The sequence below is a fragment of the Macrotis lagotis genome, chromosome 1, assembly GCF_037893015.1.
Source record: "Macrotis lagotis isolate mMagLag1 chromosome 1, bilby.v1.9.chrom.fasta, whole genome shotgun sequence".
NCBI lineage: Eukaryota > Metazoa > Chordata > Mammalia > Peramelemorphia > Peramelidae > Macrotis > Macrotis lagotis.
The window spans coordinates 348,339,008-348,358,640 of NC_133658.1; the positions used below are offsets into that span (position 1 = coordinate 348,339,008).

The window sequence follows — 19,633 nt, forward strand, 5'->3', positions numbered from 1 at the left end:
GCAAGTATAACAGGGCTACTGAGCCACAGAAACAGCATTATGGAAAACACTTTCTTTGTTAAAAATGGAGGGAAGTTCCAGTTATTAGTTGACTGTCAGCATTGATTCATTCACAATGAGTCTGTACATAATTGTTTGCAATGCAATAAGCCTCATAACAGACTTACCATTTCAAAGAATAATTAGGATACACTTTTTAATTTTGAGGACTGCACTGAATTTTCAAAGGACTCTTAATAAAAAACTGACATCTTTGGAAAAAATCCTGGAATTGTGCAGGTATGCAAAGGGAAGTAAGGAATATTCAGCAAGAGGAAACAAAGATGAATGGTTCAAGATATATTTTATTGTTATATCTATCTTTTTGTAGTAAAATATATTTTTCTTCTTAGTGTGTCATTTGCAATGGAATTCATTTTAATCCTGAAAAGCAGTTATAAATATGCCCAGCAGAGGGAGGTCTCCCACCTATTTAAAAAGGAAAAGTTAATGCCAGTTATATAATAAAAATAGCTGGATGGACTCTGGCAAATGTCTAGTCTAATTCTCTCATTTTGTATAAATACAAAAACTGAGACCCACAGAAAGTGATTTGCCTAAGACCATATAGCTAATGACCTCTTTATCAGTTTTGAATATAGGATTACTGATTTCAGGATAACATTCTTTTGGTTCTAGCAAGTGTTCTAACAAGTAACAGGAGCCTATTATTAATATACTTTCCAATAAACTCAGAACCTCTTGAAATAGTTTAAATTTGAGAGCTGTCTTTTTTTCCCTCAGAGACTTTATTTTATATATGGAAAGGAGTTGGAATTATTTAAATAGGAAGAATTAGACCAGAGAAGGGAAACCTAGAACTGAAATACTTGAAATGAGGGTCTCTCTGAGTTGCCAGAATCAGTGCCCTTTTTTTTTTTAAGGGCTGGAACTTTTTTTTTTTAGGTTTTTTTGCAAGGCAAATGGGGTTAAGTGGCTTGCCCAAGGCCACACAGCTAAGTAATTATTAAGTGTCTGAGGCCGGATTTGGACTCAGGTACTCCTGACTCCAAGGCAGGTGCTTTAGCCACCCCCATTGCCCTCTCTTGAACAAAGCCGAAGAGCAGATAAACCTTATTAAACGTGTACTTTATAAGAATTTCTATCATAAATGATAAAAATAAATAAATAAAATATGCAACAAAGAGATAATGCATCCGGAAAATGGACTTTTGGAATACCTTCTAATCTCCAAGTGTCACAGGATCATCACAGAATTGCGAGGGACTTATGAGAACATTGAATCTAGCCTCCTCATTTTTCAGATGAGGAAATAGTTTCAGGGAGTTTAAATGGTTTATTCAATCACATGAATAATAAATATCAAAGTTGAGATTTGAAATCACCATCCTCTGATGTCAGAGCTAGTGCCCCCTGCACTATACCATGCCACTACTAAAGTAATTTCTCCCACATAATTCTCTGTTGAAAGTTTGTTCTCCTTACTTTGGTTCTGGAACATGGCCTTGTGAGTTTCAGTGGGAGTAAATGATTTCTCTAGCAAGAGTTGAATTTTGAATAAATCACCTTATTATGTAATAAGGTAGCAAATAAATGTATCTTTTAAAAAGAATAAGCCTAAGACATCGAAATATATAATTGTGAATCATTTCATAACAAAGTTGTTGATTTGAATATTCTGTTTATTCTTACTTCTTGAACGGGGTCTGATTTTGTTTGTCATTACTTTAGTCAAAGCTGATGGCTGCAGTTTTTCAGGAAGAAATTTGTTATTCAATGTTAATGAGTTGCTTTTACTTTTTTGGATGAAACTGGACTTGAATGTGCACAGATAGAACTAGACAGCATTTTACAGCAGAAATGTTGTTATATATGAAAGAAACTTATTTGCAAAGAATTTATTGATTTATGCACCAATCACACAATGGCTTTGGTTCAGCTGAGTTAAAAAGAACATGATTTTTTAAAAACCATTAACGAATTTGTGCCAAAATGTGCTAATGTATTATCCCTAGGGACTAACTTACTTTGGGTCATCATACTAATAGATCTCTTTTCCTGGTCTGCAGGGTCTCTCTCAGACTGATATGTAAAAGATCAGTTAAATTTCCAAAATACTAAAAGTATAGAATCTTCTAGTGCCACATACAATAAGTCTACCCTAGACATTGAATTGAAAAAACTTTTTTTTTAAACCTGACTTACTGGAGTTGCTAAAATAACCCTTTTGTTTACTCTGTAACCTTATCTTTTAAACCATGATGTTTTGAAGTACAATAGGATGTCTTCTTGTTATTGAAATAATATACACAATCATTTGTTCATATGGTCATCTTGAGGACATACTGGAAAATGAACTGGTTTTGGAAATGCTTTTGGCATATTATTCTGTCGCCTTTTAAACTCATCTCTTTTTGAATGTGGGGGAGGATGGCAGGTAGCAATCATGTGGCAGATGAGTAGAAATGTAGGAGAAGATCTAAAATTTGTTAATTCTGTGAGGGAGGTGTTGTGAAGGGTCAGAATGATGTGGTTTGTTCTTCCTTGCAGTTGAGTATGGCACATATTTGTGAATACATAGAAAGAGAACCTTTATATTGTTATTAGTGAGCTCCATCCCCAGTCCCCATGACTTGCTTTGTACTTAAATAATTTTCAGAATATATTTTACATTTTATATGAATGTATGGTTTCTTTAATTGCATGGAGGCTTTCTTATGAGAAGCAATATAAACATCTTGAATTATTCTTTTTATTTTAATATGCAGAACAGCACCATTTATTCCTCTATAGTGCAGTTATACTCGGGTTCCTTCCACCAACCAAAAGCAATTAAAATTTAAGAAGCCCCAAAATAGCAACTATTGATTTGTTGCTTGATAACCTTAATTTCAGTAGTCTATGAGAGTACTCAGCACCAGCCCCCTCCTATGAAAATGATCCTTGCTTTTTTTAATTTGAATGTAACTAGCTTCATTAAGAAGTAGAGCACAGCATAGTCAAGACCTTTTTTCCCCTAATAAACCTGAAATATAAAGACTTTTTTCATCTACTCCTCCCACCTATTAAATGTTCAGCTTGACTTTCATTTTTTTGTACATGAAGTTGTAAATCTATTAGGTACAACTTTCTTTTCCTTTTTAAATATTTAATAAAGTTTTCATGTAACTTTTTTTCCTCTCTCAATCCCAAATATATGTAAATCCATACTATACATATTTATTAGTTCATTGTCTAGATACAGATAGCATCTCCTTCATAGGTCTTTTCAAGTTAATATGGATAGTTATGGTAGTCATAGACTTGGTTGTTGAAAATAGTAGTTATAACATAATTTTGTAACTGTACTTTTGGTTCTATTCTTCATTATTTTGTGCAAATCTTCCCATGTTTTTTGAAAATCATCAAGTTCATTGTTTCTTATAGTATAGCTTAAGGGGTTTTTTGTTTTTTTTTTAAGTTAGATACATGGAGTGTCAAGATGAAGACAGCCAGGATTGTGAAGGGCTTGGTATCTGTACTATATGAAAAACATTTGAAGGAACTTGGAGTTCCTGGAGGAGAGAGCTGATGAGGGATAGGTTTGGGGAAATGATAATCTGTCTTGAATATACAAAAGCGGTCATCTGGGAGAGATGATGTTAGATTTATTCTTGATCCCAGAGCAAAAAACAAAACAAAACAGGAGTAGGGAATGGGAATTGGCAAGAAGCAGTTTGGGGAAAAAAAGCTTTCTAACAATTAGTGCTCTGGAAAGAATAGAATGGTTTAAAGAGGTAACATATATCTGACTGCTTCTTGGGCATGTCATAATAGAGGAGTTCATTTTTGAATATGAATTGGACTAGATGGCTGCTGAATTCACTAGTAGAATTTGGTTTAATGAGGAATCTTCTTTGTCTAAAAGAGAGCAACAATTCTTTCCAAACTGAGACAGGTTCCTGAACTTGGGAAAATCACACAGGCAGCAGAGCTCATCCTTTCTCACAATGTTTTTGTGAACCAATCACACATATGAGTCCCTTTATGCATGGCCCTTTAGCACAATTTATACTCTCATTAAAATATATTACTCAAAATCAGTAATAAAATCTTTTTTGCAGTTTAGTACTGCAATAGAATGAGTTCCTTTCCTTCTTAACTTTTAGTTGTTTAATAGAGATTTTGAAGTATCACATTCAGTAGTGTGGGATGGTAAAGCAAAGATAAATTGCACACTGTGTCAAGGAACAGTGAATATCACAGATTCAATCATACATTATTGACAAATACTGCATTGAAATTCATTCTAGGTGGTGTAGTGGATAAAGCACCGGCCTTGGAGTCAGGAGTACCTGGGTTCAAATCCGGTCTCAGACACTTAATAATTACCTAGCTGTGTGGCCTTGAGCAAGCCACTTAACCCCATTTGCCTTGCAAAAACCTAAAAAAAAAAATTCATTCTAATCTCACATTCAGACATTCTTCACTAAGATATAAACATAAGATTATAACTTTGTAATTAGAAACTCAATAGTTTACAGATTATCTGTGTTACTGAAGAGTAGAAAATAGAGTTCTAGGAACTCTAGGACTGCTTTTTTTCATTCTTTGTTCCTAGATAGTAAAAAACAATTGGCCAGTCTTCTGACCTTTCTTCATAATTTATATTGCCAGCTATGGGGAAGAGAGTATAGACTAAGACTTTCTCTAAGCCTTATAAAGATGAGACGTTTTAATCCTCTTTTAAGCCCATGGTCTGGATGTTTGACTGGTAGCCTTTACTTGCTACATTTAATGTGCTTTGGGGATTCAGAAAATGAAATATAGCATTTTAAGAAAGTAATTATGAGATAGCTAACATCTGTTATTAGCACCAACGGCAGAAACTATTAAAGAACATGTGTTCTTTAGGGGACAACTCAGGTTTTCATTTATAAACCCAGTAATATATTAACAGTCTTTATCTATATCATGCTTCTAATCATGATTTGCATTATATGGTTTGGAAAAGCTATTTGCATCTTTGCTCTTGTCTGATTGTAAGTTCAGAACACCATCTTGAATGAAACACTTTTAATTTTTAAAGATTTTATTTGAGTTTTGAGTTTTACAATTTTTCTACCAGTCTTACTTGAAACACTTTTTCTTTTGAATTTTAACTCTTTCCTTGGCAGACTTCACAGTGTGATTAAAGAGCAAGGTACTTTATTACCATATTATCTTAAAAGTCTGATTTTAAAGCTCTGATTAATGAAGAATTTCCAACAAAACCTGGGATCAATAGGGTTATAGAATTTGAAACAGAAGAAAACCTTAAATATCATAGATCAGAGGTTTAGAATTAGAATGACTCATAAGAAATCTAAGTTCTCATTTTATGGATAAAGAAACAGGCATCAAAATGAACAGGCACATTACCCAAGGATCACTCAGATAATAAATGTCTTCTCTCTGTTTATGTGGACAGAGTCATTGGATTTTAGCAACAGTCTACACTTGTAGACTGTTGGCTTATAAGTTTGATTTTGCAAGGTAAATGGGGTTAAGTAGCTTGCCCAAGGCCACACAGCTAGGTGTCTGAGACTGGATTTGAACTCAGATACACCTGACTCCAGGGCCGGTGCTCTATCCACTGCACCAACTAGCGGTCCCTCCTTCCTTTTTAAATATAAGGAAAATTGTCTTAATATCTTTCAGATTTTCAGAATTGTGATTTTCCCCCCTAAACAAGTTTTAATTAAATTTTAATTTTCTTCCAGTCAGTGAAAAGGCAGCCTCCTCTTTATCCTCTCCTTCCCCCTCCACATGAGAAAGAAAGAAAAATAAAACCCCAGTTACAAACTTGTTATTGATCTAGCAAAATAATTTTCTCCCTTGACCATGATCAAAAAAGAAAAACAAAATGGAAGTTGTTAATATGTTTCATCCTGAGTATCCTGGATAAGAAATGTATTTTACAGATTATTGTTAGACTTAAGGGGATAGAGAGCAGCAGATGGGTACATCATGATTTATGCAAAGTTGTATTTCTTTTTTGTGAAACTTGTCATTTTGAGTGTAATCAGAGGGGCACAGTGGATAAAGCACCTGCCCTGGAGTCAGGAGTGGCTGGGTTCAAAATCGGGGTCTCAGACACTTGATAATTACCTAGCTGTGTGGCCTTGGGCAAGCCACTTAACCCCATTACCTTGCAAAATAAATGAATGAATGAATGAATGTAATCAGAGAACTAGAATCTTAAGGGAACTGGGTTTGTTGGTGGAAAACAGTCAATTTCTCCCATTTTGTAATTTTAATTTTTTTTCACGTGAGATGTAAGGGATTTTAGTGGTAGAGAACCAGCCTTGACATGAGGAGGACCTGGATTTGCCTGTGACACAATACCTTAATGTCCCTGGATATCTGTAAGTCAGGGAATGTACCACACCATATTTCATCACCTGGGAGTACCCTAGACCAGGGAAGTCACTGGTCCAATTCTTATTCCTGATCTGTAGGAGATGTGGATCCCTGTACATTGTTGTGCCAATAGTACTTTGCCATTTAGTGTTCATGTTCAGGAGGATGCTCTTAATATCTTTTTTTTTAATTGCACTTCTGGTTTCATTTGTGAGTTGCCTAGGCAACTTGCCTAGTATCACACAACCTATAAGTCAGAGGTAAAATTTGAAACCATCTTTGTGGATGTTGCTTTTTATTTTGACACAATTTCTAATGGTTTACTTGTAATCAAGAAAGACTTGTATGTATTGGATTATAGTAAAGCAAAGTGGATGCAGTGGGAGACCTTGACTTTTTTAAGCTAAGATCTTTAACAAGTCTCAGTTTAACTGGGGAAGCACAAAGTGATTAAGGTAAGTAAGAAAGACTTTCTCTAAGTAAAGAATGGCCTCTTGTATAGTTAAAAAACATGGACTTGAAATTGGCTTACTAGTAGATCTAAAAGTTCAACAGGTATTTAGTGCTGGGCAGCTAGGTGGCACTATAGTGCCCTAAATACTGATCCTGGAGTCAGTTCAAATCCAGCTTCAGACTCATAATGCCTGTGTGACCTCAGTCAAGTCACTTCACCTCGTGTGCCTTAGTTTCCCCCATCATTAAAGTGAACTGGAGGAGGAAATGGCAAACCACTCCAGAATATTTGCCAAGAAAACCCCAAATGAGGTTGCAAAGGCATGACTGATAAACAATAGCTCTCTGTGCTAAGTGCTGGGGAATACAAAGGACAAAAAATAACCCTGCTCTCTCCATAGTCTAATAGAGAACAACATGCAAATAACTATATAGAAACAAGATGTACACAGGATAAATTGGAGATTATCACAAAGGGAAGACAGCATTCAGTGGGATTGGAAAATACTTGTAAAAGGTGGCATTTTTTATTTGTCCTTCATTCTCAAAGAGAACCATGATATCTGGTTGGTACTGCTGTGACATGCATTTAAGTGAGAGAGTGCAGTGCAAAGTCATCAACTTCACTTTCTCACCCAGAGCTATCTGGGTTCAATATGGATAAGGTCAAGTGGAGATGACCCTGGATGCAGTGGGAGACCTTGACTTTTTTAAGCTAAGGTAAATCTCAGTTTGACTGGGGGAGCACAAAATGATTAAGAAAGACTTTAAGAAAGAATGGCCTCTTGTATAGTTTAAAAAAATTCAATCTGGAAGGAGAAGGACCCTCAAGGTTACTGGCCAAAGCAGAAACAGTTGCTATTCCCTCTGATCCATGGGGCCCAAATATGGCCAAGTGGGGATTGACCTGAGACCTATTATTGGCCAATCGGGGAGAGCCTAAATTAAATGGGGGCCAGTAAATCCCAAGATATCTTGCCAGGTTTCATTGATCAAAATTTGCAATCCTTTGGGCAAATCCCTGTGGGTAAGGGATTTGAAGGAAGAGAAAGGCAGAGATAAGCATGGAGGACAACCAAAGAAAATGCACTAATTGGTTAAATGTCTTGTACAAGGAACAGTAAAGAGGCCATTGTCACCAGATTGCAGGGTATTTGGAGGGGCCAATAAGATAATAAAAAAGACTAAAAAAAATAGGAAGGGACAAAGTTAAGAGGGGGTCCAAAAGTCAAATGGAAGTTTTTGTACTTCATTCTGGAGATGATATGAGCCTCTGGAGTTTATTGAATGGGGATGGACATATGTGACATGGTCAGATGTGAAAATCATGTTGGCAGCTGAGTGGAGAATGGATTGAAGTTGTGGAAGAACACCCTTACAGTAGTCTGTAATGAGGTGATGAGGGCCTGCCCAGAGTAGTGGCAGTATCAGAGAAGAAAAGGGGGTGGTTTAAGAGAATTAAAAGGATTTGGCATTTTGAGGGATGAGTGTGGTGATGAATATAACTCTTAGGTTTCAAACCTGGGCATATGGGGAAATGGTCATGGGCTTAATGGTGATAGGTAAGTTAAGAGGGAAGTGTTTGTGGGGGTAAAGATTTTTGCACATGTTGAGTTTAAGATGTCTACCGAACATCTTAAGGTGTCCAGTTCAACTGTGTGTAAAGGACTCTCAAGCTGAGTATACTCTTTGGTTGAGCAATACCATTTCTAGTTCTTTATCTCAAAGATAAAAAGTTTTTTTTTTAAAGGAAAAGGACTTGTATGTACAAAAATATGTCAACTCTTTGTGGAAGCAAAGAATTTGAAATTGAAAGGATACTCATCAATTTGAGAATGAGCAAGTGGTGGTACCCGATTTTAATGTATAACTGTTATGCTATAAGAATGTTGAGGAGAATGGGTCAGCTAGGTGGTGCAGTGGATAGGGCATCAGCCCTGGAATCAGGAGGACCTGAGTTCAAATCCTACCTCAAGATGCTTTACAATTACCTAGCTGTGTGACCTTGGGCAAATCACTTAACCCCATTGCCTTGCAAAAACTTAAATTGTCTTGCAACCCCCCCAAAAAAAAGAATGTTGAGGGGGATGGTTTCAGAAAAACCTAGGAAGACTAACACGAACTTATGCTGAGTGAAGTGAACAGAACCAGGAGACCATTTTGCACAGCAATAGCAATATTGTGCTGTGATCAATTGTACCTATTTTTACTTACCTATTCTCAACAATACAATGATCTAAGATGTTTCTAAAGAATTTATGATAAAAATGCCTCCTAAAAGAGCTGAGAGGGTCTTGTTGCTGATCAAAAAAATACTTCTAAGCTTTTAACCTTTTTTCCTGGTCCATATTTTCTTTTGCAATATGACTAACATGGAAATGTTTTGTCCAACTTCACATGTATATATGTATTCAGTATTTTTTCAGTAGTGTCCAACTCTCTGTGATCCCATTTGAACTTTTCTTGGCAAAGATACTGGAGTGATTTGCCATTTTCGTCTCAGTTTCTTTCATCCTCCAGATGAGGAAACTGAGGCAAACAGGATTAAGTGACTTGCCCAGGGGCACATAACTAGTAAATGTCAGAGGCCACATTTGAATTCAAAAAGAATTTCTGACTCCAGACCTGGCACTCTATCCACTGTACCATCTAGCTACCCTCTTCACACATGTGATCCATATCAATTTCTTTGTCTTCTCAAGGAGAAGGGAGAGAAGAAGAGAATTTGGATCTCAAATACTTTAAAAAGTGAATGTTAATGTATGTAGTTGAAAAAAAAGATGAAGCGTTTCAGTGAGTTAAAAAAGTTTTTATATGTAAAACATACACCCCCTCCCACCAAAGATGTCCAGTTCAAGATGTCCAGTAAGCAATTGGAGATGTAACATTGGAAATCTGGACTGGACATTTAGATCTGAAATAATATTAAACCGATAGGACAAATGAGATCATTAAGGGTGTATTGATTGATAAATCCATGTCATCCTGGAAGGTGGTCTCTAATAGAGAGCAATAGGGATTTATTCTGGACTTTATCTTCTCAACATTTTTCTAAGTGACTTAGTTGTATACATAGAGTGTATGCTTATCAGGTTTGCTGCTGACATGAAATCTTTCCTTCTTGGAACCTTCTGGCTAGGAACCTTTATGAAAGGAGTTTTGGATGGATGGGTTGAGGAATCCCTGGTCTTAGTCTCTGTCTCTGTCTCTCTCTCTTTCTCTGTCTCTGTCTGTCTCTCTCTTCTCCCTCCCCCTCTCTTTTTCTACAAAAAAAAACAGGCAAGGTAATCTTGTTTTGATTTCCAGGTCAGTGCCTAGGAACACATACCTAATTTTGTGCTGGAAATAGAACTTGATGCAGATTCTCAGAGTAGCAATTTAGTTCCCTTGGGGACCACTTAGTGGGGTATTGAGGGCAGGAGGGAGCACTCTGCTCCACTTCCTCTTAGGGTTTACCCACCTTGAGATCCTCTCCAGCTCACCTCATTCGTTGTCTTTTTCTGTTCACCCAACACTAGCCCTGTGGGTATTGTGGCCTTGGGAGCAAGCCTAGGCTCCAGAGTTTGAGTTCCTAATTTGTCTTTATTATATTAGCACTGGGGATAGAAATATAGCTTCCAGTTTCTTTATAGTGATTTAGGGGTACTGGGAAAGTCCTCTGCCTTAGACTGAATAGTTCTACCTCTTACTCCTTGTGTAATCTTGGACACATCCCTTGTCCTCTGTGGATCTCAGTTTTCTTATTTATAAAATAAGGGGTTAGATTAAATGGTCTCTAAGATGTAATTTTATTTTGACCCCCCCCCTTTCCCCCCTTTTCCACTGTGCTGGAAGTTTCCATACATATATCTACCCAATTTTTTAAAATTTTTATTTTTTCAAGGCAGTGGGGTTAAATGGCTTGCCCAAGGCCATACAACTAGGTAATTATTGAGTGTCTGAGGTCTGCTTTGAACTCAGGTCCTCCTGACTTCAGGGCCAGTGCTCTATCCACTATGCCACCTAGTTCCCCCTACCCAACTTCTTAGAATAGGAATATAAGAAGTCTGAGATAACTCCAGTCACAACTTGTCTGTGGTTAGAAATGAGATGTGTTCTGTCTATATAGCTTCACCAGTCCCTGACTCCTGTTTCTACACAGCACTTCTGCCAATAGCTGGCTGGCTATCTGGGAGTAGACTTCACTTTTAATTCCTACTATTGTATTTGGACATCATTGCCCCTGAACCCCACTTCCTCCACCCCTTCAACTCCCACCATCTTTATAAGCTCTCATGTCTATCCATTTGCATCTATACCTTTTATGTACCTGACCACCTTAGGTGGAGGGAGATAGATGAAGTTCAAACCTCATCAAAAAACTCACAGCAGATGCGAAGAAATAAAAATCACATTCATGAAACAGGATAGCATGGGACACTGGGAATCTAGTGCTGGTGTGTTGTTCAGGCAGTGTTGCAGGAAGGAGGTCAATCTGGGCCAGACTTGCATAGGAAAGCTGTGACACTTCAGTTGAATTTTTGTTATCAAAAATTGAGAAAATAATAAAATGGTGATCCATATTAGTAGAAAAATTGTTTTAGATGTAATTTTTTCAAGAACATCTCTCACATTCTCATATATCTCTCTTGTGATGTACCTGAAGTCGGTAACCTTAATCCCAAACCCCTCAACAGGCCCCATCCTCAAAAGTGTCTTCCTCTGACCTTGAGTTTTAGAACCCATTCTGCAATAACCTGGTCTGGCCTTGTTTCCTTTCTTGGAAACTCAGCCATAGCTTTTCCATTAGGGAAATCAACCTTCTAGACCCAGATCCCTATCTCTGGGTCAGGGATGTGCTGGCAGCTTGCAGTAATCTTAGATGCTCTCCCCTCATTAACAAGGGAAACCACTGGCCATCAGAATGCCAGTTCCATTAGAAATCTTCCCAGGTCATAAAAGAGAAAATAGATAATAGTGATTATATGAAATAGAAAAGCTTTTGCATGAAGTCATGTAACTAAGATAAGAAAGAAAACTCAGAATTAATGAATAAAAAACATTAAGTGCTTACTATTTTAGAGCTGGGGATAGAGATATTGGAAAAACAAGGTAGCCCCTCTTCTAAAAGAGTTCATAATTGGGGGAATTAACACATAAACGAAAATTAAGCTGCATGGCAGATGGAAAGGCTCAAATGTCCTAAGGGGCCAGCAGTGGAACTGTTGACATATAAAGTAATCCTCCAAATCACTAAAAATAAGAGAAATGCAAACCAATGCAACTTTGAGGTTTCAGTTTACCATTTAAATTGGCAAAAATGATTAAAGGTGTAGCTAGTTGATACTGAAAGGGTTGCAGAAAGACAAGCCATTAATATACAACTAGTGGGATTATAAATTGGTTCATAATTCTGGAAAGCAAATTTAGATTGAGTATTAAAAAAAATGATTAAAGCATTCACAACCAGAAATCCCTTTATAGATATTTACCCAAAAGAGGTATGAGAAAGATCCCAAATATATCAATGTAATCATTGCAACAATTTTTGTGGTAATTTAAAATGAAGTAAGTGCGTGTTGATTAGGAAAGGACCAGACACTAGAAAGTGTCATGTATGAATATTGAATCATAAGAAAAAAGAATTTTAGGTAAGATGTGAACTTCCTAGAGTGAAGTAAAAAAACAAGAAAACAGTATATGCAGTAACTGCTGCAATATTAGAAAGAATGTGAAATTAAATCTGTAATTATAACACCCAAGCTTAGGTTTGGAAAGGAATTGAGACAATAACAGAATTATTATTAAATTATAAATTAAGTAAATTATTTAATGAGAATATCTCATTTCCTTCATTGAGGAAGTGGGGGCCTATAGGTGTAGAATATTTCATATATCATCATGTGTGGTTAAGACGATTGATTTTGCTAAACTTTTTTTTTTTCTTTCTGTATCTTGTTACAAGGGATGGCTTGTTGAATAGAGGAAAAGAGAGGGATACATTCAATACATACAAATTGATTTTAACAATTAAAAGTCTTCAATAAAAAAATAATTTTTCTCAACGAGGGAGGATGTGCTAAACACAAATTCTACCTCTGGTCCTCTAAGTGCTAAAAAATGTGATAGTCTGTGAAGATTAAGCAGTCATTTTAGCTATTGATTTTCCTATTTCTGCCCTTCCATTTACTCTACTTTAGGAAGTTTCCCTCTTCCCATATTAGTAGCCCATTTCAGCCTCCTGAGGCACAGAGAATTCAGGGTAGCCTAATTTCCTCTTCCAACTATTCCCTATTCAACTAGTTTAGTCCATGATGTAGTGACCAGAGTACTGAATTTGGAGTAGGTATTCTAAGACCTGAGCTTCAGTGCATCATTACCGATGTTTCCTTGGGCAAAGAAAAACTATGTGGCAGTTAGGGTGCTGGACCTAGAATCAGGTAGCCTTTTTTTGGAGTTCAAATCCAGCCTCATAAACTCACTAGCTATGTGACCTTGAACAAATCACTTAACCCTGTTTGCTCAGTTTCCTCATGTGGAAAATGAGCTGGAGAAGGAAATGACAAATTATTTCAATATATTTATCAAGAAAACATCAAATGGGGCCTAAAAGAGTCAGACATGACTGAAAAACAACTTAAAAGCAGCAAAAACCAAAAAATGTAGGTCTGGAGTGCAGGAGAGAGACTTGGGCTTGGATATAGCTTAGCAAAGCATACACTTTGTTTATATAACTTGTTCTTTTGCATCTGCATACTTACTAGTATCAATTCATCCTAGTCTTCCTAAGTTTATCTGAATTTGTTCTTTTCATTATTTTTTTATGGGATAATAACATTCTCTTTATATACCATAGTTCACTGTTTGCTCAAATAATGGGAACCAAATTTTAGGATTTATTTTTGTTTGCTACCAAGAAAAGTGCTTCTAGAAATATGTTTGTATGAATGAGACCTTTCTCTTTAGCTGTGCCTTTCTTGAGACATATTCTTAGGAACTGATTTGCTGAGTAAAATGGTAAATGAAGTTAGTGACTTTTCTAGTATGAATTATTTTTTAGAATGATTGAACTGATTCTTCTCAGAGCCCTCCAGCATTGATCATTTTTGCCTTTTTTTCATCTTTGCCAGTCTGAGAAGGGTGAGGTGAAATTAAATTGTTTTAATTTTATTTCTTGTAGTGATTTGGAATTTTTAAAAAATGATTGTTGATTATTTTCATTCCTCCTTTGATCACATCTCATTTGATCATTTATGTCTATATATCTTGGCTATCAGTCTTTTATCTAAGATATGTACTTCAAAGAACTTTTCCTAATCTACTGCCTCTCATCTTATTCTAGCATTCTTGGCTTTTTGTTTATTCAAAAGCCTTTACATATTTTAGGTAATGTTTTTCTTATAATGATCATCTCATTTCCTTATTTGTATAAGAATTATTCCCTCAGCTGTCTGCAGTAGAGAATACCATCTGTATCCAGAGAAACAACTGTGGAGTTTGAACAAAGACCAAGGACTATTACCTTTAATTTAGGGAAAAAAAAAACTGATATCTTATTGTCTGATCTTGCTATCTCTTATACTTTATGTTTCTTCCTTAAGGATATGATTTCTGTCTCATAACACTCAATTTGGATCAATGTATGCCATGGAAACAATGTAAAGACTGACAAATTGCCTTCCGTGGGGGGAGGGGGGAGAGAAGTAAGATTAGGGGGAAAATTGTAAAACTCAAAATAAATAAAATTTTTTAAAAAAAGGAATTATTCCCTCAGCTAAAATTATGCAAGATACTTCCTTTTAAGTTTTAAAAATCTTGTGACTTTTTTTTTAGGTTTTTGCAAGGCAAATGGAGTTAAGTGGCTTGCCCAAGGCCACACAGCTAGGTAATTATTAAGTGTCTGAGACTGGATTTGAACCCAGGTACTCCTGACTCCAGGACCGGTGCTTTATCCATTGCACCAACCTAGCTGCCCTATCTTGTGACTTTTTATGTTTATTTATCCAACTGGAGATTATTGTAGCATAATCATTTAAGATACGGTCCAAACCTAATTTCTAGTAATTTTTCTTTCAGTTTTCTCAGAAGTTTTGCCTTGTAGTTTGTGTTCTTGAGTTCATCAGTCATTCTAGGCTAATTATTTTTAGTTTCTTCTGAGTCTTGTTTACCTACTCTTTTAATGCCTAATTCACCTAGATCCTGATCCAGACTGCTTATTTAGACCTTCTGTATAAGTCAACTAATCAAGTATTCATTTGAGTGTTTACTGTGTTCCAGGACCACAAATTATAAGATGAAAATAAAAGTCTCAGTTCTTATAGAGTTTATCTTCTATTAGAAGAGACAACATACATATAATTATATGTAAAACATATACAAAATCAATAAAAGATAATTTGTGGGGAAGGCACTAGCAGCTGTGGATGTCTGAAAAGACCTCAGGTAGGAGTTAGTGCTTGAGTTGAATTTTGAAGAAATCTCAGGGCTTGGGGCAAAGAGTTCATTCTAGCATGGGGACAGCTTGGAGATTGCACTGGGAATGTTGTATATGAAGAACAGCAAGGCCAGTTAGACTGGACCATAGAATGTGTGAAAAGGTTTAAGCCCAATAAGCAGGGTGGAACCAGATTGTGGGTTTATGTGCCAGAAAGAGGAATTTCTCTGTGATTTGAGGGTTGATCCAAGGTTAGATCTAGAGGACCATTGGAATTGATTCCCTTACCCTTGCCAATTCTAACAACTGTTTATTGTGATTTTTCTTTCCTAACTGAAAACTGAATTGAAATGAATGAATATTTATTGTCTACTCTATACACACAACCCAATGTTTAGTGCTGCAAATTGAAAGATAAAAGATAACAAAGGCTTTATTCATAAAAACTTTACAGTCTAATAGGGAGAACACAGAACCATTGGAGCGAATATCCTTAGTAATATGGATTTGTCCTCTACTGGCATGTACCCTTTGTGATTCTTGTCTGTTGCTCCATAAATCCTCCATAAGAGATCTAACCAACATCCTGGAAGCCTTCCTCTTTTTTGTTATTTTTGTAGTTTTTGTTTAATATTTAGAGGATACCAGTGCAAGCACTTATTCCTCTCTCTGGGTCTCTCCTTTCTTTGTAAAGTGAGGGATTTAGATCAGATGATTTTGAAGGGTGGCAAGTGTAATCAGTGCTAGGTTGACAGCTTAGGAAAAACTGAGGGTTCTTGGGCTGAGAGGTCACAGTGAGGATGGCAAAAGAGAGAGGTAGGACAGTTGACAATAGATTGTGATTAGATAATCTCTAATAATCTCTGAGTTCATGAACATGCAAGTGGTATATTTGTGGGTAATGACAAGACCAAGGATCTAGTTGACTGTGTATCTATAGAGGGGTAAAAGAGTAGGTCATAGAAAATTAATAAGTTGTAGATCTAGGAGGGCAGTGTATTTGAGGAAGTATCAATATGTATGTTAAAGTCTTCTATTATGGGGGTCAGAACTGGGGAAGAGAGGAAGACTATGAGCCAGGCACTGGATGCACTGAGGAAAGAAGGGGAATGCCCCTGGGGTTGAGAGATAACATACTGTTTTATTCCCAGCATTTAGCCTGATGCTTGACCCAGATGATTGTCACATAAAGCTCATTAAAAGCTCTTTCATTCATTCATTCATTCATTCATTCATTCATGTCCTCTCCCTTCAAACCCATTTTGAGCACTGAAACCTGGCAAGATAACGAGATTTATAGGCCTCATATCACTCTGGCTCTCATTGATTAGTCAATAATAGGTCCCAAGCCAAGCCCCATTTGATCATTTTTTTGGTCCAGATTGGCTCAGAGTAAATGTAAATAGTATTTGTTTCCATTTTGGGATTTCCCTCCCAGACTGATTTTTTTTTGACTAGGTTATAGAATTCACTCTCTGCTTTTTTCTTTCTTACCTACCTTAATCACCGAATGAGTATTACCTCAGTCATACTTAATTTAAAAAGGCAAAGGTGTCCCAAAGGTGACTTATCCAGGATCATCTTCAGTTGTCCTGATCCATATCTGGCCACTGGACCCAGATGTGTCTGAAGGAGAAAGTGAGTCTGATGACTTAGCACAGCATCCCTTCACTCAAATCCAATTCATTTGCATATCATGGTATCACCTTGATGTCATAGTCCTCTTTGAGAATGAAGAACACATAAAAACAATCTAGCAGTTCACTCACTTAACAGTTTTATTGACTCCATCTTTCTATTCTCTTACTTTTTTTAAATAGGATCCTTGAGCATATCCTCTTTTTTTTTTAAGGTTTTTGCAAGGCAAATGGGGTTAAGTGGCTTGCCTAAGGCCACACAGCTAGGTAATTATTAAGTGTCTGAGACCAGATTTGAACCCAGGTACTCCTGACTCCAGGGTGGGTGCTTTATCCACTGTACCACCTAGCCTCCCTGAACATATCCTCTTTATCTGCTTCTTGTTTTCCTCTTTCTTCTGACCTCTCAGAAACATCTTTCTTTTCCTCTCTTTGGACACTAGTAAGGTTATTTTTTATTTCATAAATGGAATAGACCTTGTAAGAGTGGCAGCAGGTATTGTTTACCTTTTTGGGACTTTTGTAGCATCAACCCTTCCAACCAGACCCTAGCTTTTTTCTCCTATGATGGAAATCTCTGACCATAATTTCCTCTCTTCCCTCCTTCCATCCCTCCCTAGGGATCAGATTTTATAGGACATAAGAGTTGAAAGACATCCTAGAAATCTAGACTGAACCTCTGATTTAAGAAACGTAGACTGAGACCCAGAGAAAAGATGAACTTACCTGAACTAAGTAGCAGATTCAGAGTCAGGTCTTTTACCTACAAGTCCAGTGCTTTTTTCCACTTATATGTACAACACCGCTTTCCTATCTTCTTATCCTTTCCTTTGATGAACCCACATCCTGGTTTCAGATGTACTATCAAGACTCATATTTTTCTCTTTCAAATAATAATTTATACATATAAACCCTTTAAGACCATTTAGATCACAACAAATGAAGAGGAAATATGAAATTAATAGATCATAAAAGGTCATGAATGTACTGTACCTTGATTATAGAAAAGTCTCCTATGATATTCTTGTGGATAAGATGGCAAAGTTTGGATTGAAAGATGGTGATGGTAGGTAAAGATGCAGATGATTGAACAAAAGTATGCAAAGACAGTTGGTCAGCCCAATGATTTGACACTGGGAGGACACTCTACTTGAGTGTTACAAGACTCTGTCCTTGCCTGTTTTCTGTACTAAATTACTTCTCAATAACTCAGATTAAAAAAATGATAAACCCATTTATTAACTCTGTAAATGGAAAGCCTGCTGATAGAGCAGATGACAGAATAAAGATCAGCTGGTTAGAACCTTGTTTAAATTTACCAGAGGTAAATTTAATTAATTAATTAAATTTAATTTAAGTTCTTTAGGCTAAAAAAAATAAATTGCACAAACATAGCCTTGGGGAGAATCCATACAGTAAAGGCACATTTGAAGAAGACCTAAGGTTTTAATCAACTTTGAAACTTAATATGAGACAAATAGTAATCTGTCTAACCCTATCTTAGGCTTTCTTAATCCAAGTTAAGTGTTTGGAAGGTTCATTTCTGGTTGTTGAACTTTAAATAAAGTATTTAAATTAAGTATTCTTACCATTCAGGTAAGAAATGAGACAGAGAATGAACTCAAAAAAAAAAAAATCAAGCTGGGAGGGGGAAACTTTCAGGGATTTTGACCAAAACAGAACTAAAATTGCTATTCACATTCACTCTGAGCCACTCAGAGCCCAAACAAAGGGCTTGTTGAGGGTATTATTAGCCAATCAATGAGAACCAGAGTGACTTGAGGCCTGTAAACCCCAATGTATCTTGCCAGCAGTGGGTAACTTCTAATATTCACATTGGTTGTTTAGAATGTTTTGGAAAGAACATTACTAGCAACCACACTTTATCAGGTTTTGTTTTGTTTTTTTTGCAAGGCAAATGGAGTTAAGTGGCTTGCCCAAGGCTATACAGCTAGGTAATTATTAAGTGTCTGAGGTCACATTTGAACTCAGGTCCTCCTGACTCCAGGACTGGTGCTCTATCTACTTCGTCACCTAACCACCCCTCACACTTTATTAATTGGATGAAAAAACTTAGGTACCTGGGTTCTAATTGCCTCTTTGTCACTGTTACTTTGTGTGTTCTTGAATAAAATCACAATCTCTGGACCTCCTCCTCTAAAATGAGGAGAATGATACTCATACTATCTGCCTCATAGAGTTGTTTTAGGGAAATTGCATTATAAATCTTAAAATCATTACATAGAAGTGAATTATTATGCCCTCTAAAATCTCTCCCAATAAGTCTATGGTTCTTTAGCAAGCCAATTGTGTACAGAAGAGACCTGTCCAAAAATGAGACCAATTAACTAAGCTTTCTGTCCTTTGAGAAGCCAGGCATTTCATAAAGATTCGGGTGGGAAAATTAGACTAGGTAAGTTCCTTTTTATTTTTTTTTAATTAATTTTTTCCCTCACAAGGGTCTTTTTTTTGAAAGATTTTATTTATTTTGTTTTACAATTTTCCCCCAATTTTTTTTTTTTTTTGGTTTTTGCAAGGCAAACGGGGTTAAGTGGTTTGCCCAAGGCCTCGCAGCTAGGTAATTATTAAGTGTCGGAGACTTGATTTGAACCCAGGTACTCCTGACTCCAGGGCCAGTGCTTTATCCACTGCACCACCTAGCCACCCCGTAAGTTCTTTTTAAATGCTGATTTTGGGAAGAGCCATGGTTTTATGAAAAGAGAAATGTACTGGAAATCAGGAGAGTATT

The 19,633-nt window shown here is 36.5% G+C and overlaps 1 protein-coding gene across 2 annotated transcripts in view; it reads left to right on the plus strand.

Annotated features, from left to right (window-relative positions):
- ACTR5 (actin related protein 5) overlaps nucleotides 1-14,454 on the plus strand; it is a 52,283-nt gene extending 37,829 nt beyond the window's left edge. For both annotated transcript variants that reach the window (XM_074211959.1, XM_074211960.1), the window contains one exon: nucleotides 1-14,454. This exon is cut by the window's left edge and continues 248 nt beyond it. In XM_074211959.1, coding sequence (XP_074068060.1) covers nucleotides 1-10 — 10 coding nt within the window. In that variant the 3' untranslated portion in view covers nucleotides 11-14,454.
- The last annotated feature ends 5,179 nt before the right edge of the window (nucleotides 14,455-19,633 follow it).